General features: G+C 35.4%; 1 protein-coding gene across 7 annotated transcripts in view; it reads left to right on the top strand.

The window, feature by feature from the left end:
* Positions 1–22,670, top strand: part of PIKFYVE (phosphoinositide kinase, FYVE-type zinc finger containing) — a 109,548-nt gene extending 86,878 nt beyond the window's left edge. For 5 of the 7 annotated variants that reach the window (XM_043994205.1, XM_043994203.1, XM_043994200.1 and 2 more), the window contains 14 exons: positions 114–174; positions 1,039–1,176; positions 1,315–1,435; positions 3,616–3,711; positions 5,149–5,232; positions 6,651–6,748; positions 10,120–10,284; positions 11,390–11,449; positions 12,209–12,385; positions 15,123–15,226; positions 16,254–16,382; positions 16,972–17,233; positions 17,460–17,534; positions 18,476–22,670. In XM_043994205.1, the coding sequence (XP_043850140.1) occupies positions 114–174; positions 1,039–1,176; positions 1,315–1,435; positions 3,616–3,711; positions 5,149–5,232; positions 6,651–6,748; positions 10,120–10,284; positions 11,390–11,449; positions 12,209–12,385; positions 15,123–15,226; positions 16,254–16,382; positions 16,972–17,233; positions 17,460–17,534; positions 18,476–18,591 (1,686 nt within the window). In that variant the 3' untranslated portion in view covers positions 18,592–22,670. The remainder of the gene's footprint in view (positions 1–113; positions 175–1,038; positions 1,177–1,314; positions 1,436–3,615; positions 3,712–5,148; positions 5,233–6,650; positions 6,749–10,119; positions 10,285–11,389; positions 11,450–12,208; positions 12,386–15,122; positions 15,227–16,253; positions 16,383–16,971; positions 17,234–17,459; positions 17,535–18,475) is intronic. The other 2 variants (XM_043994202.1, XM_043994201.1) reach the window with 2 other exon arrangements.
* The last annotated feature ends 2,383 nt before the right edge of the window (positions 22,671–25,053 follow it).

Raw genomic sequence — 25,053 nt, 5'->3', positions numbered from 1 at the left:
TAGATTATGGAAAGTTAGCTGTTAGATGCTAGAATGGTAATTGGAAGAAACAAGCCCATGTGTGGTAGATCTTGAAAGCTTCTCTTAAGAACAAGTATTCTGCTTCTCTACAGATAAGTGCAATGGATGCATCTCCACGCAATGTTTCTCCTGGACTTCAGAATGGGGAAAAAGGTTTGTCTTTAAACTGAAAGGTCCTGTAGTACCTTGAGGGCTTTTTAAATGGTCATTGTAATTTTTTTCTTTCTCTTGGAATTAGTGATATGCATTTCATTTCTAGAGCATTAATTATACTATCAGCTTTGAAGAATAATATATTAGAAGTGGATAAATTAAAGCTATATGAGCAGGGAGTCAGAGAAATAAACTGAAATTTAACTTCTAGTTAGAGAGCAAAAATTCTCAGGTTTCACTGTAAATTTGGTTCTTTTTTTTTTTTTTAACCCGTAAATCTTTTTTCTGCCCAAAGTCTTGACTAACTTAAGTCTTTGAAGCTGTTTCATTCAGTAACTAGCTTGGTTATCTTCTAGTCAAATTTGTAGGAAAAAATTATTTAGAAATCTTTTCCCAAAGAAAATATCTGGATTTAGAGCAGCACATTTTAGCTATGATTAAGTGAGAGTTTTATAAAAGGTTTTTTGAGATTACTTTTGGTTGAAAATAATTATTTATGTACATTTTTAAAAGAGTATTCTTGTTTTATGCATTACTATAGTAAAGGAAGCTGCATTGTGAAAAAGAGTGGCATAGCATTGAAGAGCTTTAGATTAGGAATTAGGATTTTATTTGGAGCTCTGTAATGAATGAACTATGAGATCTTAGATGTCAGTTAAAAAAACAAGCTCAGATTTTCTGTAAATTCAGGTTCTATAAATTATGTTTTTCACTTTTAGTTTAAAAATCATATTAGATATAGATAAACTTGTTTTCTATTTTAAAATATCAGATAAAATAGAATCATCACAGATCTGGAACGGTAACTAATAAAAATTCAGATGTTTAACAAGCTTGCCAAAATTTGTTTTCACTTTTCTTCAGAGGATCGATTCTTAACCACCCTATCAAGTCAGAGTTCCACAAACTCCACACATCTTCAACTGCCTACTCCTCCTGAAGTCCTGTCTGAGCAGTTGATGGGAGGGCCTTCTGAAGCAGATACAACGAGTAGCTCAGAAGGTACATCACAGCCTTCTCCTTTTTCTTTCCTAAATCATGGAGTAATTATTTCAAGCTGTACCACAATTCAGTTTTCTTGGTATGAGTAGCATGGAAGACAAATATCAGCTCTACATAAAGTATTCTTCTTTCTTCCAGATGTATTTGATGGACATTTATTGGGATCTACAGACAGCCAAGTGAAAGAAAAGTCAACAATGAAGGCTATATTTGCAAATTTGCTTCCAGGAAATAGCTATAATCCTATCCCCTTTCCTTTGTGAGTATTAGTCTAATGCAAGTTCATTCTGTTAAGGGTTTGGTTGATTATTGTATGATTTGGTTTAAATATTCATATTTTTTTTTTTACCAGGAGAATTAGTCTCATATATTACATTTATTATAAATTGACGTGGATATGATTTGTTCTATTAGTTTGTGATAAGAAAGCACTTGTTCCCATGAAATAGTTTAATTATTTATATATTGTGTAGAAATTGGCTAGTTGGGCTGTTGCACTTTTATGACTACTCATTACTTTGAATTATTGATGCTGAAAAAGTTAAACCTTCAGGACATGAACAGATGAACTGAAAAAAGATAAGAGGTTTTGATATTTACTACTTTTGTACACAAAATACTATTTTATATAAATATTTTGTATTTTCTATAAGATTTAGTGTGGTTGAGAATTGAATATATGTGTTTCTACAGGCATAGAGTTTTATGATGAAATGTATGTAACTGAAATTTTGGTGGTGAATTATCACTTAGATAAAGAAAATTGGAATATTTAATTCCTTCTTCTTAACTAATTAATCAGTCATCAGTAAGCACAAAGTCCCTCATAGGTGCCTGGCACTGTCGCATGCCCTGGAGATACCAAAGGAAAAAAATAGAACTTTTCTTCCCTTAAGGAATTAAGTTTTCACTTTGGGTAGTTGTATTTTAAGAATGACAAAAGGGGCAGCTAGGTGGTGCAGTGGATAAAGCACTGGCCCTGGATTCAGGAGTACCTGAGTTCAAATCTGGCCTCAGACACTTGACACTTAATAGCTGTGTGACCCTGGGCAAGTCACTTAACCCCAATTGCCCTGCCAAAAAAAAAAAGAATGACAAAAATTAGTAGCAAATTATAAGGGACCTATATTTTGATATATTGGTATAGTTTTTGAAGTTAGGGAAATATAGGGTTGGTCCTGACCTATGATTTCATTGGTGAAGAAATTAGAAATTCCTGCAATTACTCAGCAGCTAAGTTTTAGAGAATTGCCTTGGGTAGTATGAAGTTAAGTGATTATCTGGGTCACATAATCAGTAGGCCTCAAAGGATGAACTTGAACCCAGATCTCCCTGACTCCAAGGCTGACTCTTTCCACTTTACTACACAGCTTTTATTTATTTATTTATTTTTGCGGGGCAATGAGGGTTAAGTGACTTGCCCAGGGTCACACAGCTAGTAAGTATCAAGACTACACAGCTTTTACTGAAGATACAGCTGCTTAACATGCTGACTACCAGGTGTTTTCATATGTACTTAAGTTTTATACTTCATATATGAATATGAGGCTACTGATACTGTTAGTTGGAAGATTTTGTGTCCTTTGTAGGGATGCTTGTTTTCCCGGAGCCATTTGTACTTTTTCCTAATCTCCCCCTTTGTACAATTGCTGGCCTAGATTACGAATTTAATATTAACAGTCTAACAAAATTGTGTCTGTATGAAACTGATTGACTTGTATGGGAATCCAGCATTGGTTTCACTACCGTGTATATATGCAGCTAAATAGAGAAACCTATCAATATCTTTTTTTCTATATTGTACATAATAAGAATTTTTTTCTTGCTAGAGAAGATAGCAACATTTTTGTAGGATGTTTTGCTGTTTTTCTCTTTCCTTTTTCTTTGTTGGTCAGCATAACTTTTGACTTAAATTGATGCACCTTATCTTTCACTTTCTGTATACCTTCTGTGTACTGTGCTTTCTAATACACAGCAGATATGTTGCATTGTTTTAGGCATATTATATCTTAAATTTCTGATGTCAACCTTCTTTCAAGTCTATCACAAAACAGATTGTTTTGGGAATATGTTCTTTATTGCCTAACCTCATTGATACAAATACAGCTAAAGGCATGTGACAAAGAGAATAGTTTTGTTGGTGAGATGACCGTTTTAGAACCACCTGATTAGAGACCCATGCCTGTCTTATCATTTAAAAAGTTTTGAATTATTAGGCTTGAATTTTCAGTATCTGACTAGAAAATTTGCATTTGTAGTTAGCAGCGTTTAGGTAAGTTAGAGTTACTTAGAAGTACTCTTAACAAGTTGTATATTTGTTGTTTTAAAATAAGATCATGATTATCCTATTTATGCGGCTGAATATTTCTTTATTGTTCCTATAACATTATGTCTTTAACATTGTTCTTCCATTATTTTTACCACATTTTTTATGTTTAGTGACCCAGATAAGCACTATTTAATGTATGAACATGAACGTGTACCCATTGCAGTCTGTGAGAAGGAACCCAGCTCCATTATTGCTTTTGCTCTCAGGTATTTGTTTATTCACTTACATTTAAAGCAGTAGTTCTTAACTTGAAATCTGTGAACTGCATTTTATTTTGTGCATTTGCAAACATTTTTAGAAGGGGTCTATGATTTCAAAGAAGTTTAGAACCTTTGTTATTAAAGTCTAAAAGTAAATTCATTAATTATAAGTAAGTAAAGTTAAGCTTTTTAGGATGTATTCATATGATTAAAATATCTTTTAAAGGTAATATTATCGTTGTTATTTATCTTTTAGCTATGGAGTCCTAGATAATTTTTTAACCTAATAATGACTAATCAAACTATATTAAAGAGCCTCTTCCCTCTTGTACTTTGTATTTTCCTTTTTTTTTTGGGGGGGGGGAGGTAAGGCAATTGGGGTTAAGTGACTTGCCCAGGGTCACACAGCTAGTAAGTGTTAAGTGTCTGAGGCCGGATTTGAACTCAGGTATTCCTGACTCCAGGGCTGGTGCTCTATCCACTTTGCCACGTAGCTGTCCCATATTTTCCCCCTTTTTTTTTTTATCACCTCATTCCATAGATGCCCTCTAATAATGAGACATTCTAAAACATTTGTCTTGAAGGTATAATACATTATACAACCTGTGCTTTCCTAGCAAGTCTACTTAACAGGTTGAGTTTTCAGGCCTAGAGAATATCTTTTGTTCCATGATATGTCTCATGGGCTATAAGTAGCCCAGAGTATTTTCCTGTCTTTTAAAAAGATTAGTAATTTTCAGTGCATTTGAGACTTCTTTTGTTTTTCATTTATATATTATGTCTAAAATGAGATCTGAATGTTTATTTTCCATTTGTTAATATTAAATATCATTGCTATGACCAAATCTAAAATTGTCTTTTTTATTTTAAATTGTATTTTAATGGGAAGACATTTGCCTTTTTGCTTTTAGGAAGATGGTAATACTTCTTATAAGCAATGATGAACCATAAAACATTAATAGATGAGAAATCTAAAAAAAATTTAGCTGAGCAAATAATGCCCATTGTACTTGCAAGGAGTAGGTTTTCTAGCTTAGATATTACTTTAAAGCAACTTTTTAATTACTTAAAAATTAACTGCATCTTAAATCTGTTTCTTTGTGTATGATATAGAAGTATCTGCTTCACCTGAAGGTTAATGACCAAGTATTAGTAAGCATCAGGTATTCTTACGGAGGTAGAGGGAGTTATGGAGGGAGTTATGGACAGTTATATGAACCTCAAGCTTAGATTTCCTCAGGCAACCTAGATAACCTTTTGATTAATTACCAGCATTTCTTTAACAGTCATGGGTTTTCTTTATTGTTATGGTTCCCTGAAAGCTTAAAGTGGAGAGCCAAGCTTTGAAATTAATAAAGAGATTCCATTAGGTGATCTCTGAGGGAGCTTCTGTTCTGTATTTTTAAGTATTCTAAATATTTTTCAACCTCTTTCTACTTTAAGTTGTAAGGAGTACAAAAATGCCTTAGATGAATTATCCAAAGTGTCTCTGCGGAATACTGCTGAGGAAGTGCTGCAAGCAAGCAGGTTTGTGAAATTCCATAGAGTATTACATAGATAGGAATTCTCTTGTAAGTGTTTTTTTTCTAAAAATATTAACATTTTTTGTTTTTATAACAAAGTATACTTATGATAAAAAACTCCAAGAGAAGATGACTCACTTATTTTGAACATTTTTTCATAAGACAATTCAATATAATAGATTTTTTTGAACAGTCTTTTGGAGCATGGTGAAGGGATTTGACCAATAATTGTATAATTACTCAAAGTTTGCAGGATTCTGATGCTTCCATTTTTTTTCATTCAAAAATAAGGTACTTGTTAAATTAGTTATTATGCTACAGCCTGACTTTGCAAAATTAAAAAAAAAAAAAGATAAATTTTCTGAAAGAGTTCAAGGAACTTTTTGGGAGCTAGATTCTTTGGTCCTATTTAATAGGTTCATTCCCTGAAACTCAAGAGACTTGATATTGTCACTGTCATTGAAATTGATTTGATGGCTTGAGAATAAAATATTTAATTTCACTTAATATTAGCATTGTGTTTTAAAGTTAGGAAATCAGTGATTTTTGTGATAAGATTCCTAAAAGATAAGCCAAGTTTCTTTCCTCCTAAGCTGAGAATTTCTTCTTTCAGTCATCCAAGGTTACGTACCTAATCATTGATTTTACTAAATTAGGTTTACCTAATACATTTTAGCTAGCTGAGATGAAAGATTTTGTTTTTTCATTAACTCAGGATTCACTGAATTGAACTCAGTTCATTCAGGAAGAATATAAGGAAAATAAACCAGTCACTGAAATAGTCTGAAGTAAAATTTTAACTGGATTCTAGGTTTTTGTGCCTTCAGCAGTATAAGTTAAAATTTTTTTAATGACTGCTTCTTTATCACTTTGTTTCATTCCTACTCCTGAAAAATCCCTGTCAAATTAAAAGTCAGAACATAACCTCTTCACCATTTTACTGCATCTTCAGGTTTGTCACCCCCACAGAGTACACTGAAGGCCTGCCTGCCCTACAAAATGGTTGTGTCCAAAATAATTTATCACCTGGTGGACCCCCTTATAGAGCTATCATTGTCCAGTTTGGCTGGTCCTTGGACATCAAATACAGTCAGTTATCAGGCTATTTCCAGTTTGGTAGAACATGTCAGAACAAAATGTATTGGAATCCCTTTAACAGTCCTGGGCCACTGTCATGCCAAAATGAAGTGTCCAAGTAGGGTTTTCATGGTTACCATTAAAACCTTAACCAAGAAATAAATTCTGAATTCTGAGATAAAAATCAAAAGAGCTACCTGAGGAGCGAACTGCTTACTATTTAATTTCATCTTATTTTCTCATTTCACCAATAAAAAGGTCTTTTTTCTGTTTTCTGTGTTTCTATAAGCTGTGAATTAAATGTATAAATCAATGTATAAAACTCATTTCTACTCGACAATTCAGTACTTTGGACAGCAGACCCAAGAGTAGCAGCCCTGTCAGATTACCTGAGATCACAGGGGGACCAGCAAGCCGACCAGCAGAAGCCGAACCTCAGCCACGTAAGTAAGACTGCACAGCTGTTTGGTAGCCCTAATAGTTGGCTAAGGTTGTTATTCCAGTGGCAGTAAGATGTGTTTTTAGGCATTGGTAAAAAAGGAAAAGCAAACAAATAAGAAATGACCCTCAAAAGCATTTGCTTCTTTTGGTTTTTAGCTTTGAATGGTTATATCGCCTCTTTCTTTTTGCATGCTTTGTCATTGTCCTGTAATTCATTCTAACCTGGTATAGAAGAACGATACTGGATTGGTATCAAAATACTGGGGTCTGAACCCTGGCTTTCCTGCTTATTACTACCTTTGTCACCTTGGACAAGTACTTAACCTCTCTCTGTACCTCATGTGATTTTTGAAAAATGAAGGGATTGATATATACCTCTTCTAGCTCTAAATATTTCCTTCTATTAATGCAGGTAGTCAATTGAATAACTTCAAGCACCTCTGCTTGGCAAGATGCTCTTCAGAAAGCCACTCCTTTACTAATACTGAGCTCTAGTCTAAAGGAAGTAAACTGTCACGAACCCAAGAAAATAGAGGCCATTTTCTGTCAGCTTCCTCTTCTCGCTAACTATAATAAAACCCCTTCATACAATCCTCTGCTCTTTCCTTTACTCTGCTTTCTGAATGAATCCATCCTTCTAGCCAAAGCCAATATATCATCATGTGTTCTGGATCCCATCCCCTCCCATTCTCTTCAGCATTCATTTCAGTCACCCCTTTGTCTCTCTAATCCAACCTTCCCTGCTACCTACAAACACGCACAAATATCTTCATCCTTAATTGCCTTCACTAACCCTACTCTGCCTTCCAACTGTTGTTCAGGTTACTTAACCCTTTCTCAACTAGAGTCCTAGAAAAAGCTAACCACACAGTCTTTGCTTTCACATTCTCAGCTTTCATCCCCTTCTCAAATCTTTGCAATTTTAACCAATGCTGTTTGTTTCAGAGTTCTTGGTGATCTCCAGATCCAATACTTTTTTCTCATTCTTAACCTTTCTGCTGCATCTCATACCAGCCTGTCCCCGTTATTTTAACTTCTCTGTATTTTTGTGACATTACTCTCTCCTATTTTTCCTCCTACTTGTCTAATTACTACTTCTTCATCCATGCCATGCCTCCTGAATTCTCTGCCTTTCCTCTTCTCCCTTTATACTTATTTATTGATCATTTCAGCTCTTGTGGGTACATTATTTATTTTTGCAGATGACTGGCAAATCTACATATCTTCCTTGGTCTCCTAAGCTCCAGTCATCTATCATGAGCTGCCTGTTCTATATCTTACTCTGGATGTCCTGTGTTTTTTAAAACTATTGCTCCTGTATTTTATAAATTAATTGCTATTGTACCCATTTTGGCAGTAAGCATTTATTATTAATTAATATATATTCCAGTAAAGAATTGACCACGTGGCAGTTAGCACAAGCAGGAGAAAAGCCCTAGACTCATGTTGTCTCTCAGAAGCCCTACAAAACTTACACTGTCCTAAGAGGAAGACTGCACACCAAGAGAGCCTCAGACCCTGGCATAGCCAAGGATTTTATCCTCTTTTGATAGAGGCAGGATGGCCAAGGGTTTTATCCTCTTTTTTTTTTTTAGTGAGGCAATTGGGGTTAAGTGACTTGCCCAGGGTCACACAGCTAATAAGTGTTAAGTGTCTGAGTCTGGATTTGAACTCAGGTCCTCCTGACTCCAGGGCTGGTGCTCTTTCCACTGTGCCACCTAGCTGCCCCGTTTTATCCTCTTTTGAGGAATGATACATGACTTGAGGGTAGTCTAAACTAAAATGAACTCTCTATAGCTGACGTAGGAGAAGAGTATGCAAAAAAATCATCCCTGAAAGGCAAAGGTGAAGTTCAGTATCTAGGTATATGTAGTTTGATCCCATCACTTCAGTGAGCTAGACAAAAGGATCAGTCTCCATTTCTTTTGTTCCCTTGCACATGTCTCAGACAAGAGCTGAAATTCCTCAAGAACTGGACTTTCTGGAGTGGTGGAGAAAGGATTGAAACTGATCTCTGGGTCCCCCTCCCCAAGAGATTAATTATTAATAATTATTTTTTCACAGTCCCATGGACATTAGAGAACCCATTGTCTCTGTACACCAGTCACTTTCTTCCAAACCTTTTTCTTCCAAACTCAACTTCCTGATAGTGTAACTACACCATTATTCTTCTTACTATTAGTCCAGGTTCTCAATCTTGGGTTTATCCTTGATCTTGCCAAACCAACCTTCTACTTTTTCTTACATAAGGCACTGTCTTATGTCTCTGTCTAGTATTCCTTCTGAACTTAGCTCAAGTACTGCCTGCTACATGAAACCTTTCTTTATCTCACCTAAATGCTAGAGCTCTCCCTCCCTAAACTGTTTTATTTATTTTATATTTATTCCACATATACTCATGTGTGCACTCATCGCATCCCTGGGGCATGGAAGTTCTTGGAGAACAAAGGACTGTTTCATTGTTTTTTTTATTTCCAGCACAGTGCCTAGCACATAGTAGGTACCAAATAAAGACTTATTGATTTATTTGAATGATACAGATTCCTCTGATTTGTCAGTGTTATGCCCCCTTACTTTTTTGAAAAGTAAAACTATGAAATTTTAAAAACTTCTTTTCACTTGTGTGAACTATTTTGTTTTTATACTGTTAGCAAATATTGCCTTTTTTCTTGTATAACCACAAGCTCTTCATAAAGAATGCAATTCCTGTGAATTTTATAAAGAACAAATGATATGAGATCACATGTTATTAACAGCAAGCACATCATGGAGCTCAGCAGTAGTTAACTATAGAATAAAAATGAGGCCCATTTGTATTCATGCCCCTACTTCTAACCCTAAACACATAATATAGCAGAAGCAAAACTTGATTTTTATCTTTCAGAAAGAAAAGGTTATATAAAAGATCATAGATGTGACTAAGATTAATATTTAGTAATTAAATGTCAATTCTCTTAGTATCTTAAAAACCTGATAAACTTACCTGTTTTGTCAATTGTATTATTACAACTCTGGTTTAAGCTTAATATACTGGCTTGCTGATGTAAAGTAAGAGTTGTTTTCACTGATAGTCGCTGTATTGTTTCTCAGGAACTGCTGTTGACAGCATTTTATGGGTTTTGTGACTTGGAGTAGCTTCTCTTCTTCCATGCTTCTAGCTAATGAGGAGCACTTACCTAGGAGACAGCTGCTTGACTGAGCAGGGGCATATCACCAGAAACCATGAAACAGGAATTTGAGAGTTTCAGTAAAACTCAGATTTCTTTCTTTTGTATATTGCCTCCTGCCAGCCAGGGAATTTAGTCAAACATTTGAATTTCAAGTACGTTTAATAAATCTTTGGAAAATAATACTCACTTGTTCTGTTTTTTAGCCAAAAAGGCTTCGGGAGTGTTGTCTTTCTTCCGTGGCACAGGGGGGAAGAGCCCCGACCTGTCTTCCCAAAAGAAGGAGACTTTACGTGGTGCAGATAGCGCTTACTACCAGGTTGGGCAGATGGGCAAAGAAGGGACAGAGAACCAAGGAATAGAACCTCAAGGTGTGTACATGTTGGTAAAGTGTAATTTGTCCTAAAGTTAACTGTTTTTCAGTTTAGTTGTTTTATGTTACTTGTAGGGTGGGCAGTATGTGTTTACTTTCATGGTAAGACTTTGAATTTATAATTCCAGAATCTTTGAAGTAATATTGTTTACTTGATAAGATTGACACTTCCCTTCTTGTCATACTTCTCTGGCCCAGGAATTCACAGCACAATTTAGGATATTTTTCTCACCTTGATTTTTTTTTTTTTAGCATTATCTATTGAATATATTTTGGGCATAGGACTAGAGTATGAGTAGATGGTCTAAAAAAAAACCTTAAGAATAATTTTGTTGCCTTTTTTAAACTAAAATTTAAATGGAGTGTTATGGGTTGCTTCTGGAATGTAAAATCATAAATATTATCCTTTAAGTATTGGTCTGTATTCTGAAAGGAAAATTTTGAAATGTAGAAAATAGAAAAATAATGGTTGTTTATTAATTAGCTGTTTGTAACCATTTTAATTCAGTCAGCATTACTAAGTGCCTACTGTGTGACAGGCATTGTGTTAGGGGCAGGAGATATGTATATAGACAGAAATAAAACAGTCCCTACCCCAGGGATCTAACGTTTTACTGTGGAGAAAGGACTACATGAACAGATGAACTATTACAAAATGTAGGCAGGATTATTTCATTGGAGGCTGGGGAGAACAGTTACAACAGGGGGTATCAGGAAAGACCTCCTGTTAAGAGGTGGCGTAAGCTAAGCCTTGGAGGGAACTAGATATTCCACAGTGTGGAGAGGTGAGTTATGAGAGCGTGTCATGCATGGGAGGAAATGAATTTTTAAAATGATTTCATTTTCTTAAGATAATATATTCCACAGGGAAATCTTAAAAGAAAGATTGACCTCCATTTTACTATAAATTGGGTAGAATTTGTATTTTAGCTAGAAATTAAACTGAACTTCGATAATTTCATTGATTTGTTTAAATAAAAGCTAAGGAGAACAAGTTATTTCTAAGGAGGAGGACCATATTATGTTGTGATATTGATTACTTTTGAAAATTAATTGGCATCTAGTATGAAAATTAATTTATCTGTTGCTGAAATATTTTTTAGATGAAATAGATGGAGGAGAGACCCAAAAAAAACAACTCACAAATCCTCATGTAGAGCTTCGTAAGTACAGAGTTATTTAGGGTAATTTTGAGGGAAGGGATTGTAGTTGCACAAGTCATCTCTTCCAGGGCTTCTGGCTTCAAAACAAATAATGCCTTTTGGTTGTTTTACTATATGGTGAAAAAAATAGGTATCTAAGTCTGTGCAAGCTGATATGAAACTTAGGAACATCATCTCTAGTATTATTCATATCATATTTCATATCAGTAATTGTTTTTTTGTGTGTGGGACAGTGGGGGTTAAGTGACTTGCCCAGGGTCACACAGCTAGTAAGTGTCAAGTGTCTGAAGTCAGATTTGAACTCAGGTCCTTCTGAATCTAGGGCTGGTGCTTTATCCACTGCACCACCTAGCTGCCCCCTCATATCAGTAATTGAAATCTTTTTTGCCCTAAGAAATTGCTTGGGGTTTAGATGATTTCATGTGGAGTAATGAGAATAATTATTTCAAATTATATAGTGTATATGATTTAAAAATAAGACCCAAAAACCCTGTAAAAAAGGGAGTTGGTTCTTGACTCTACCTTGCCTTGTTCTTTATTTATCTGAAAGTATGTGACTTGCCATTCATATTATGTCCTTTATCTTTTCTGAACATTTTGACAGAACTATGATAATGCTCTGGAAGGATAATCTTAATCCTGACAATGTCATTTTGTATAGGACTGTGGAAGGAAAAAGGAATTTGTTGTGTTGTTTGAAGTCAGATGTCTTATTTCTGATTTATAAAGTTTTCTTTCCTCTTTTGTGTTTTTTCATAGAGTTTTCTGATGCTAATGCCAAGTTTTATTGCCGGCTCTATTATGCTGGAGAATTTCATAAGATGCGTGAAGTAATCTTGGGGAGCAGCGAAGAGGATTTTATCCGTTCCCTTTCTCACTCTTTGCCCTGGCAAGCCAGGGGTGGAAAGTCAGGAGCTGCATTTTATGTGACGGAAGGTAAGTTAGCCATTTACTAGGTAGATAGTGTTTAAGTTTGTTTATATATTTATTTATTTAAGGTGTTTGACTAGGAGAAAACTTTGATTTAGTAGAAATTAGACTTTGGAATTGGAGGATATGAGTTTGAATCCTTACTCTGCTAATTACTGCCCTGCCTGTGTGATCTTGTACAATTTACTTATTCTCACTAGGCCTCAAAATAAGGTGATTAGACTATAATATTGCTAAAGTTGTTTCTCTAAATTCCTATATTCTTATGGCTTAGGTATCACAATAATATTGAGGCATATGGTGTAATAGTTTTATCTTTTAGAAGGAAACTTTTTTTTTTCTTTTTGTGCTTGAAGGTATCTATGATATAACAAGGAATATGCATTTCATGGGATGTAATAGTTTGAATAAGCATTAGTTAATTTTGATTATAGGTTCCAGAAATTAAAACAGAAATTGAATAACTTGGAGAGGGTTCAGAAGAGTACTGTGAAGTAGATTAATGAAGAAAAGCTAAAAGAAATTAAATGTATTTAACTTGGGGATGAGAAAACAGCTATTTTATGAAAGTTAGATGGCGTGCTGAATTTTCTTTAGCTTTTCCTGAGAACTAGGTGATTTGAAAAGGACTTAAACTCTTTAGATTAGTAACAATTTCTGTCGTGAGGATGTTGTAGATCATTAGTTTCTATAATGGGTTGCCAGAGCAGGCTATAATTCTTTAAAAAAAAAAAAGATTATCATCTGCCTAGGTGTGGTTTTAGGTTAAATTTTTTTTTACCCAATATGTGATTTCATCACTACATATGAAGAACTTCCTCTAACAATGAAGGTTGCATCTTCTCTGTACCTTTCCTCTTGGAGAGTTGCCCAGGGCACTGAGAGGTTGTTTTGCTTAGGGTACACAGCCCATACCTGTCACAGGTGGGCTTTGAACTCCTCTGTCTGACTCAGACCAGCCTTTTGTCCGCTAAGAAATGCCTTCTTAGCTAAATGCAGGTTTTCCTATATTCTTTTAATAGTCTTCCTAGGCCTATAATAATAAGAAAAAAGTATTCTGACAAATTTTCTCAATATATTTTACATAAAAACCATTGAGTAATTAAAGCAAATGAATCATTTAATATTTTGTTAGACGTGGTGTCCTGTGTGTAACCATGACATATCTTTAATAGCTATAGATCCCACAGAGTTAGATGTATCTATGTGTATAAGCATACAGCTTTCTATACATAGGGCTCTCTCTTTGTATACATATATCTTTTGTTTGTATTCACTTCTATGGAGATTAAGCATCTTCCAGCCCTGGGGATACAAAAACAAAAAGGAAGCATTCTCTTTCCTCATGGACTTTAAATTTCCCTGAGGGACACTGCATCTAGAAAGACAAACAAATAGAGACAGTAACAAATGGAGCATAGCATTATCTGCAGAGGAGGGAGGAGCATCTGAGCTGAGCCTGGAAGGAAGGTACTGATGATGAGAAATGGACATGAAGAAATGCACAAATGCATGTGGAGAACAACTTATGTAAATGTATGGAGATAAGCATCGGAATGTTAAGTTTGGAGAATATTTGGGCAGTCCAGTTTGTCTAGAATGTAGACTGCAGGGAGGAGAGTAATATGAAATAAGTCTGCAAAGGTATTTGGGAGAAAGATTGTGGTGGCCCCTAAATGCTAGCAAGGGAAGTTTGTTTTTTATCCCAAGGCAGTAGTTAGTCACTGAAGGTTTTTGAGTGATGTTTTGAATCATATTCAGATTTGAATCTTAGAAAGATTATTTTGGCAAATGGGCGAGGGATTACTTATAGAGAAGATATACAGGTGAAAGGAATACCACTTAGGATGTTTCTGTTGTAAACTAGGGAAATGGCGATGAGGGACTGAATTAAGGTAATGATTTTGTGAGTGGACAGGAGAGAGAAATGAGAGATGTTGGGTAGTTAGAATGGAAGAGACTTGGCATTGAGATTGATTGTAGGAGATAAAGGACAGGGGAGAGGCAGAGATAACACTGCATTTATGAATCTGAGTGATGGGAAGACAGTGCCTTCCACCTTAATAGGAAAGTTTTCAAAGGTTTTAAGGGAGAATACACACAAATGTGTCGATATTTATATGTTACAGTAAATATAAAGGGAAGGAATAATCTATATTTATCTGCTTGCTTTTTGCCTTTATATAACATTGTACATGAATATTCACATACACAAGTATACATTGTTAGAATTAGAGAGCTAAAGTAATTGAAGTAGACAGACTCAGGATTTTTGAAATGATTTACTGTGAGTACCTTCAAGATTTAAGCACTATTTCCCTTTATAGATATATTCATAGAGCAAATCATTTTAGATAAGACCCTGAATTATTTACCTAATAAGATTACCTAATGTGTTTCTTTTCTGAAGTGCAGAGAAGTTATCTATGAAGATAGCTACAGCGTTTGTGTGTATGTGTGTGTGTGTGTGTGTGTATGTATATATTTACATACATCCTTATATATTAACACAGGATCCAAGATTTCATCACTGTAGGGACTCTTATATCTGGGGTCACTTCTTCATGCTTAAGTAGATGGTTCCAAAGTTGCTGGGTTTAGAGTGCCATCATCTAGTGTATCTCTCTCTCACACACACACACACACACACACACACACACACACACACACACACACACACACTCTCTCTCTCTCTCTCTCTCTGAGAGATATTTTGTGAACATATGAAATTGAAACTTTTCAGATGACAGATTCATTTTGAAGCAGATGCCCCGCCTGGAGGTCCAGTCTTTCCTTGACTTTGCACCGCACTACTTCACTTACATTACTAATGCTGTACAGCAGAAGGTAGGAACAAAATGGACTTTTTTGTATATGCTGGAGTTCTTTCTGCATCCTTGCTCAATCCCCTTCCCCCCCCCCCCAAAAAAAAAAAAATTTGGAGCCTTGAAATCAAAGGGACATGTTTCCAGAAGAGATAGATATGAATAACACATGCTTGGAGTGGAAAGATCTAAGTTTTGTCCTTGGAAAAGTTGTGTTCAAATCTTGGCTCCACCACTTAGAAATAGTGTGACGTCAGACAGGCCCCTTCACCTCTGGGCTTCAGGGTCTCAGGGATGATGATTTTTCTGCTCTTTGCTTCAGAGGGGACTTCAGATGAGGTGTTCCAGCTTTCTGTCCACCCTGGCCACCATCTTGTCATCTGCCCTGCTTGTATGGGGTGCGACAGTCTACTGTCCTGTGCCTAGATTCTGCCTGTTCTTTGAGAACAGACACCATATTGATTTTGTATTTGTGTCTCCTGACAAGTGCTTGGTATATTACAAGCGCTTAATGAATACTTTTCATTCATTCATTGTGTATTACAAAAGACAGTGTTATATAACATTAGATAACATTATATAAGCACCCACAGCTCTTTCTTGTGAAGTACTTGAATCTTTGCTCTCATTGATGTGGGTATTCCTTCCATCAGTGCAAACTGAAACAGCTGCACTTTCTGATCTTTTGTGACTCCATGTTCTCCTTTTACCACTGATGTGATGGAGGCCTTGTTAAATAGGATTTTTAGCATCAGGGAGGAATGCGGCACTTGGACTATATCTCTGTTCTCTTCTTTTGAGAAACAGTTTATGCCTTGAAAAATCTATCCCAGCATTCAGATTGGGTAGAATTGCTGTACATAAATGACCCACTGTTTTATTGTTGTTACTGTATTCAAATAATGCAGTTATCTTGAGATCTTAGGCTATCTGTTTAACTTGTCAGTAACGGTTGAGCATATTTTGGGGGCTATTAAAACACTAAAATGTAGACACTTATGTTTTAACAATATCCAAATGTTCTCTTTAAATGATTCTTACTTGATCAGAGGCCCACAGCTTTGGCCAAAATTCTTGGGGTTTACCGAATTGGTTATAAGAACTCTCAGAATAATACTGAGAAGAAGCTGGATCTTTTGGTCATGGAAAATCTCTTCTATGGGAGAAAGATGGCTCAGGTAAGGATTTTGGATTGTATGAAACAGTCTGTTTTGTGCCTTTCTGCAGATACCTAAATGTAGTGAGTCATAATAAACTTTTTATGTGAAGTGGTCCAGTAATGACACTAAATAGCTCTTTATGAAGTTTCAACTTTTGACCTGCTGAAACGCTGAGGAAATCATAGTAATATGCTGAAGCAGAATTCCTACAACTTAATAATATAATTCATGTCGATAAATTGATCACATATTTTAGGTGTCCATACACCTAAAATTTCTATGATGTTAATTATATGGATATGTTTCACTGACTTATTAAATGGCCTCTTTTAGGGGATGGGTGGGACTAGATTTATGATTTCATTGGTGTAAGAGCTCTTTATGTGGAAACTCCCTCTTTTATCATACATATGCAACTGCTTTGACTTGCCCAGTCTTGCACAGTCAATATATGTCAAAGGCAGAACTTGAACCCAGGTCTGGGTCTTTATGCACTATGCACTGCTCCCCACATTTTTCATGACATTACTTGACAGTTGCTACAAAATATAATAAAATATCAACTTCAGAGTGTTTTAGTGAACTAGAATTCTTCTTTTTTAATCAGGTTTTTGATCTGAAGGGTTCTCTTAGGAACCGAAATGTAAAAACAGACACTGGGAAAGAGAGCTGCGATGTTGTTCTGCTAGATGAAAATCTCTTAAAGATGGTTCGAGATAACCCTCTGTACATCCGTTCTCATTGCAAAGCTGTGCTGAGAGCCTCTATCCATAGTGACTCCCATTTTCTCTCCAGTCACCTCATTATAGACTATTCTTTACTGGTGGGACGAGATGATACCAGTAATGAACTGGTAGTTGGAATTATTGGTAAGTAAATACACAAAGTTTGCTTTTACTAAGATGATGCAAATTGAAATGAAATACTATAGATTATTACTGTACCCTGATGAATAATATCTTATTGAGTTTTCCCCCCAAAAGTTTTTTCTCTTTGCCTTTCATCTTTTCACCAAAACGGTTGAATCTGAAAAGTCAAAATTTGATGCACTTCTAAATTTCACTTTATTATTAATACTGCTTTTTCTTTTGACAGATTATATCAGAACATTTACATGGGACAAAAAGCTTGAAATGGTAGTGAAATCATCAGGAATTTTAGGAGGTCAAGGTGAGTGAGCATGTCTTTGTACTTATTTCATCACTTTCCCTATACTCCCTGAGGGCAGGGACTGTGCTTGCCTTCCCTTGTATTCCCTAGCTGTTAGCACAGTGTCTGCACATAGTTAAGCACATAGCAGTTGCTTGGGTAACTGACTGACCTACTTACTCCCTTAATGCTAAGACTCCATACTCATCTTTAAAAATTCATAAAAGCAAATTGTTTGGCCCTCATTTCACCATCCTAGGATTATTAAATATATGCCCGTTTTTTGGTTATTGCTTCTTCAAGGGAGCACGTCTCACTGGAGAAAAGATTCCATTGGCATTGCTAATACATGTTTAGCTTTTGCATTTCTAACAGTACTTCCTAAGCATGCACGTCTTTTTTAAAAAAATGTAAACTTTTATCAGGAATTGGAAGTGATTTTATGTACCATGTGGTAGGGATGGTAACACTAATAGCCAGCACTTTTGTGTAGTGCCTTTAAAGTTTGTGAAATGCTTTATACATGTTTTCATTTGATCCTCACAACAAACTTAGGAGGCAGGTACTTTTATTTTCCCATTTTACAGATGATGTGTCTTGGCCCAGAGTCACATGACTTATGAGTGTCTTCCTGAATTTGAACTTAGGTCTTCCTAAATTCAATGCAGATTTATCTATTATACCACCCAATAAAGTACAACTTAGTTGATTTGTTACTTTAGGTCAATATAAAGTGAACTATACTCTTGTTCTTTAATAATAGAGTTATAATGATGACAAATAATGCACTAACACGTTAGAAATACCTAAAATGGCAACTGAGCTTTTCTGGTGGATGTATCTTGGGCCAGTTCATGTATAAGGATGAGCATTATCTGCTCTAATAGCCAGCTCGTCAATTAATTATTCAATCCTATAACTTCTCCCTTTCCTGCCTGCTTCTCCCTTTCTCTTTTCATTAGGTAAGATGCCAACAGTAGTCTCTCCAGAATTGTATAGGACTAGATTTTGTGAAGCAATGGACAAGTATTTCCTAATGGTGCCTGACCACTGGACAGGACTGGGTCTCAATTGCTGAGATGAAGCCCATGTTTTCAAGTGAGCTAGAGAGAAGTAGGAACAGAAGAAGAGGACCAAAAAGAAGCTCCAGGCCTGTCCTGTCCTTCACATCTGCCACTATATGCAAAGGCTTCTAATTTCGATTCTTGTAGAGGCCAAATGTACCTCAAATGTAAAATCTGCATCTTAATCTGCACTTTTTTCCTGATACAAGTGAGTTAGCTGTGCACTGTCAGGAAACGTTGGAAAAAACAACCTCTTTTCTTCATTTGGATCGGAGGGTAGAGACAAGTATCAAAGGGCCAAAAGTGAAATGTACAGCTATGGGACAGTAAATAAGAGGGTGGTGATAGGGAAACCTAAGTATTGTCTAACCATGAGAACTGAAGGGCGACCAACATACTGTTCTGCCCCCATCTTTTGAAAACATTTTTGGCGAGTTCTTATTTTGCATTTTGGGTATACAATCTAATATGAATTATCATCAGAATTTTAAAATAGGTATACATTTGCCTAGTGGTTAGGTGGGGGTTCATTTTTGTTTTATGAAGTATTCCTCCATTAATGGCCAGTCATATAGGTCAGTGTGATGTATTACCGTAGCATAAAGATTTGTCAGAAGGTGGTTTTTATCTTTCCTGTAAGAACTGTATTACTTGTATATCCCTGTAACTTTTTCCTACTTAAGTATTTATGATGGTTTACACAATAGGTCCTCAGGCTCTTATAAGTGCTGCCATTATGAACATTTTAGCTGACTGATGCCTACAGCAATCACCATAAGTCATTTTGCAGTACTAACTTTTTTTTCTTTGTATAAAGATTTTATGCAATTTAATATATTTTAACTATATCTTGTTTCTATGTCCTCACCATTTAATCTCCCTCCCCCTTCCCCTAACATGTTAAAAAAAAAAAAGTCAATCAAGTCTCTGATCACTTATTAAATCTTGAATGGAGTGTTCTTATCTTACCTCCCCAAAGCTACCTGATTCACCAAGTGAAGAAGGCAGTCTAGTGTTTGTTTTATGAAGGTGAATCAGCTCAGATTTCTTCCATTGTAAAGCAGCCCAAGTTGAATCTGTGGCATTTCAGAATTTCTAGTGGCCTAAAGTAAATCTGCATCCTTCACCTAAGCTAATTTTCTACCTTCTTCCTGTTAGGCCAGTTCTTAGTACTCTGAGATATTAGATAAAGTGTTACCTCTCAGGTGTATATATTCCATTTCATGGTCCTTTATTGCTAATCGTTTAATGGTTAATGTATTTAAAAGAATATGAGCAAGGAAAACCAGATTTTTTCTTAGGAAACATATTTGGGTGCCCCAAAGAATACCTTAAAAATAATCTTTTGAGGGGAGGCTAGTGGCGCAGTGGATAAAGCACCGGCCCTGGAGTCAGGAGTACCTGAGTTCAAATCCGGCCTCAGACACTTAACACTTACTAGCTGTGTGACCCTTGGCAAGTCACTTAACCCCAATTGCCTCACTAAAAAAACCAACCAAACAAAAAAAATAATAATCTTTTGAAACCAGATTATTTCCCCTTGATTATTTCCTACATTATGAGTGGTTGAGCCATAATTATTTCAAGTAACAGATTCCCCAGTATTTATTCAGCATTCATTCTTCATGTAGTTAAAAAAAAATGGGATATTTTCAAGTTCAGAAATCTGGGCACCCAAAATAACAATTCTTTGAAAGTTTGTTTTGGAAAATTAAAGCACTAACTTGATTTGTGCTTACTAGAAACTTGTTTGCTATAATAAATAAGCTTTCCAGGGATTTATGGATTGCTATAACATGAAGATAAGCACTTTTTTGTTTATACTTTAACAAAAAAAATCTGTGCCCTTTTGTAGATTAAAAAAAAGGTTAGTGGTTTAAATTTTGATATTTTACTAAAAAGGAAGGTTTTCTACAGAGATGAGAAGTGTGGGCATTGTTATTCTCATCTTAAATATATAGTAAAATTGTGCTTTGGTTCCTATAAAGTGGGTGACAGAATCCATGAAGATCATAATATATTTTTACTTTTGTCATTTATATAGAGTGACTCCATTAGAAATAGTGCTCTTTATTTTTCACAATGAGTAGAGAAAGCAAGTTCAGGTCAATATTTCCACAGTAAGTTCAGTAAATTGGGCTCAGTTACTTGATTTCTAAATATAGTTTGAGACTGGATTGCTCTTCCAATGCCTTAGAAAATTTCAAATCTCATATAGCCATATTCTAGAATGTAGAGAATGGTAGTGATGGGATTTTGGGGATGTTGAGTAGAAGATGGCTTTTATAGTCTTCTGTCAAGTAATCATGTCTAGTCATTTTCCTTTTCAGTAAGAGTCACTTTCTATGAGAAGAATTTCTAAATCAAGACATTCAGATATTTACTACTTATTTAGAATGTTGATGTACATCTTAACTTCACCAATTTAGTTCAACAAGTACTTAAACAAGTTACTATGCTCAGGAAAGACAGGTTTTGAACGCAAAATAAAGCTTTGACTTGCTAACTTATTTCTTCTGTCAGGGTATTAAGGGTTTTATCTTCTGACTACTTTTCTCTACCTTTGATAAGGAAGAATTTACTAGAATGCTTTAACTTGTTTCAAACCCCAACCCCCCCCCCCCAATCAAAGATGGCCTTTTTTTCAATACCATATGCAGTGGCTATAAAATAATATGGATATGATTAAATACATAATGCCTTTGTTTTTTGTGCACAAAAGAAAAATCCCTGAATGCCATTTTAAAAACACCACTGTATAGTAGAACTTGGTAGAAGCTTCTATATAACCATGTTTTGTTTTGTTTTTCAAGATAAATCTTGAAACAACAGAAACAATTGCCTTCTAGGAATGACCTTTACCTTTAAAACCAGCTTCACAGCTGAGAGTAGGAAATATAAGGTAACTTTAATTAATTCACAGAACGAATTTGTCTCAGAATTAGAATTTAAGCCTTTTGCTTTAAATAAATGAGTAAACCGTGGTGGCTTATTGTTGTTGTTTTTGCCACTTGTAACAGGTTTTTCAAATATAATAACTGTAAAGTGAATGTCTAAAAGTGGCTGACCTCTTTTCTCTCCTTCCCTGTCATTGACTTGAAAATATTAATATTTAAAAATTAGGGACCAGGAAGAAACTTTCATGTTTTTGTTCTTAGAAAAAATGAAAGCGTAATTGATGAATGAAAGTAAACTGTGTATATTACTTTACAGCAGTCTTTTGAACAACTTTTTCAAAATGCATAGTTTTTACTGGCATCAAAGACTGATAAAAACAGTTTGTCAAGTATTATCCAAGGGTAAAGATAATAAATGGTACCATCATTTAAGAGAATAAGAGCTTTCTCAAGCACTTTGAACATTTAGATACTTTCAACTTATAAATGTATCAAAACCATTAACATTACAAAAAAGAACCTATTAATTATGTCTGTGAAACAGGAATGGATTTTTTTCTTATTTTTAATACTATGGGTAGCAGAGTTAACACCAGCTTTTGTTGTTTCAGTCAGAAGCTTCTCTTTAGCCCTGCTCCCATTTGAAACTGACTTATTCAAAACTGATTAACAAGGAAGGCTGTCTATACTCTTTAGGAAATTTGCTTTTAGATCCTGGTGAAGGACCGAAAAGAGAGCTGAGAAAAATGTGATCTTGACTGGGGAAACAAGACCGGCCATGACCCCTAGGTATCGTTGACAGAGCTAATGGGGATCAGGCATTATTGTCTAGTGCAATGTCTTTTTTTCTTTTTAAGAAGGGTGCATTGTATTATAGGAAAATAAATTACAATCATGGGCAGTGTTTTATAAAACACTGCTTTTATCAGTTTTGTATAAATGTAAGATGAATTTTTGACTGTTCATTTTAAATAGGAAAATTACTTGTGTTGTATATCACAATAATTTTTAATTAAAGGAGATCCAGCTAACTGTTGAAAGCACTTGATGTATTATAATGTATATATTTCTATTCTACTTTGATTCTAGATGTTTTATATGATTGACATGCTAACTATTTAAGTGATATTTCCCATGACTTTGGAAAATTGTATTGTATATAAATAAGAGTTCCAATAAATTAAGATTTTATTTCATTTGGTTTGCTTCTTGAGCCATTTTCTAAGGGGCCCCTGCCAGAACTAGTGACCAACTACCTCCTCAGCACCCCCAAAGTTACAGGAGCAGAGGTAGGATTAGTGGTAGGAAAAGTAAGGGGCCTCCAAGAGTGCCCCAGACCTTCTCACTACAAAGGCACTGAGTGTACCACAATGCCTCTAAATGCAACACAAGGAAGGACTAAATCAGGAAGAAATGATAGATTTTATTCAAAATCACAAATTCATAAAATATCCAACATTACACACATGGCATACAAATCCAAGTATGTAAAAACTACAGAAATAGGGAAAAGACAATTGGTGAGAGTTTCGTTGTTCAGGGTTAGGCTAAGTAAATAAAATAAAAATCACTACCCAGATTAGTGATTAGTATAATCTAGATTAAATTATAGATCAAACATGAGAAAGAAACATGGGATTATTTGAACTGATTGATACATTCTGAAATAAACAGAACCAGGAGAAAATAGAAAAAATCACTATGTTGATTTAAGTGAAAACCAAAAGGTCAGTTGAATTCTACAATACGTAATCTTGGTATAAGTTAATTGATGGCAAAATACATGTTCCTCTTCTCCCTAGGGAGATGTGGAATGTAAAATATATGCTATTGGAATCAGTCATCGGATTGTCATATTTGCATAAATGTATTAATTTGTTAAAAGGAAGGGGTTGATATAAAAATCATAAATACAAATGAAATAAACAACCCTCCCCCAAGTCCTATCATTATGTAGCAAAACTATAATGGGTGGGGTGCGATGGAAGGGGTAGTGAAATAATGTGAAAGTTCCCTAGAAGACAGAATTCTGTAATTACTACAATTAAAACATCAGAATGGAATGGCAACAAGAACCTGCAGCTAATAAAGGAATGAGCTGTGGAATGAAATTAGAACTCTTAAAGAAAGACTTGGAAGGAGAATTGATGATGTGTAACAGAAAATGGGCTGTTTTAAAAAAGCAGGGGAAACCCCAAAAAGACTGGAGGAGACTACTTTAAAAATAGAGTGATGCAACAAGAAAAGAAGTGAAAAGTCAAAAGACATCCATCCAAAGTAAGAGAACGTATGATCTCTACAAGCCAGTGTAGCCCAACTCAGACAGAGCTTGGTGAAGAAGTCATAAGAGTCAGCAATCAGATCATAAACAATGGAACAAAACCCTGAAATTATTTTTTCAGGAAAACATAAAAGATAATTACCAAGAAGTATTGGAACTGGATGGCAAAAGGCAGCTTAATAGCAACAATAGCTAGCATTTATATATTGACTCCTGTGTGCCTGGTACTGTATGTAGCATTTTACAAATTTCATTTGACCCTCAACAATCCTGTGAGATAGGTGCTCCACAGGATGCCGGTGGAGAAGAAATCTGTTTAACTCTCCCAGAAATCTAGATAATTCCCAAATGTTCCAGGTTAAAAAGAAAATCTTGCAAACAATAGGAGGCAATGAACCAAAGTACTTTGTGAATTATCTAGGATGATTACTCATAATAAAGGGGTAGCCAGAATGTAAAAGAAAATGACTTGCACCCCAAAATAACATCTTATTGAGTTTGACCAAAAACTTACAGGAGGGAAAATGGACTTTTTTTTTTTTGCAGGGCAATGAGGGTTAAGTGACTTGCCCAGGGTCACACAGTTAGTGTCAAGTGTCTGTGGCTGGATCTGAACTCAGGTCCTCCTGAATCCAGGGCCAGTGCTTTATCCACTGCGCCACACAGCTGACCCTGGAAAATGGACTTTTTTTTTTTCTTGGCGGGGCAATGGGGGTTAAGTGACTTGCCCAGGGTCACACAGCTAGTAAGTGTCAAGTGTCTGAGGCTGGATTTGAACTCAGGTACTCCTGAATCCAGGGCCGGTGCTTTATCCTCTGCACCACCTAGCCGCCCTGAAAATGGACTTTTAATAAAATGTATAACTACCAAGCATTTCTTCTGATAAAACCAAAGTTGAGCCAATTAAACAAAATACAAATGGGGCATAAAAAAAGTGAGTGAGATACACAGTTTAAGTGTTGCAATGGTACCCCAGGTAAGGTAAAAAGAACTGAAGCTATAGGAAGGTATCTAGCATTTCTTATTGGTTCTCTATCAGTGCTCTATGGGAAACAGGAATCATACAGGCTTAAAAGGGATAGATGGATTCAGATCTGCATCAATGGAAAGAATACATCAGTGAGCTCATAGATCCATTCAAGTATAACATAAAGAGTTGTAATGGAGATTTTTAAAAAATCAATGTACAAATACAGAATGACCAGAAACCATTTCATATATTTTTTTAAAAAGTGAGTTATTTTAATGGACTTTGAGTTCAGTGTTTTTCAGTTGTGTAACAGGGCAGCCTATAACAT

Source organism: Dromiciops gliroides, chromosome 3, assembly GCF_019393635.1.
Source record: "Dromiciops gliroides isolate mDroGli1 chromosome 3, mDroGli1.pri, whole genome shotgun sequence".
Lineage (NCBI taxonomy): Eukaryota > Metazoa > Chordata > Mammalia > Microbiotheria > Microbiotheriidae > Dromiciops > Dromiciops gliroides.
This window is presented reverse-complemented; position numbering and strand designations above follow the sequence as displayed.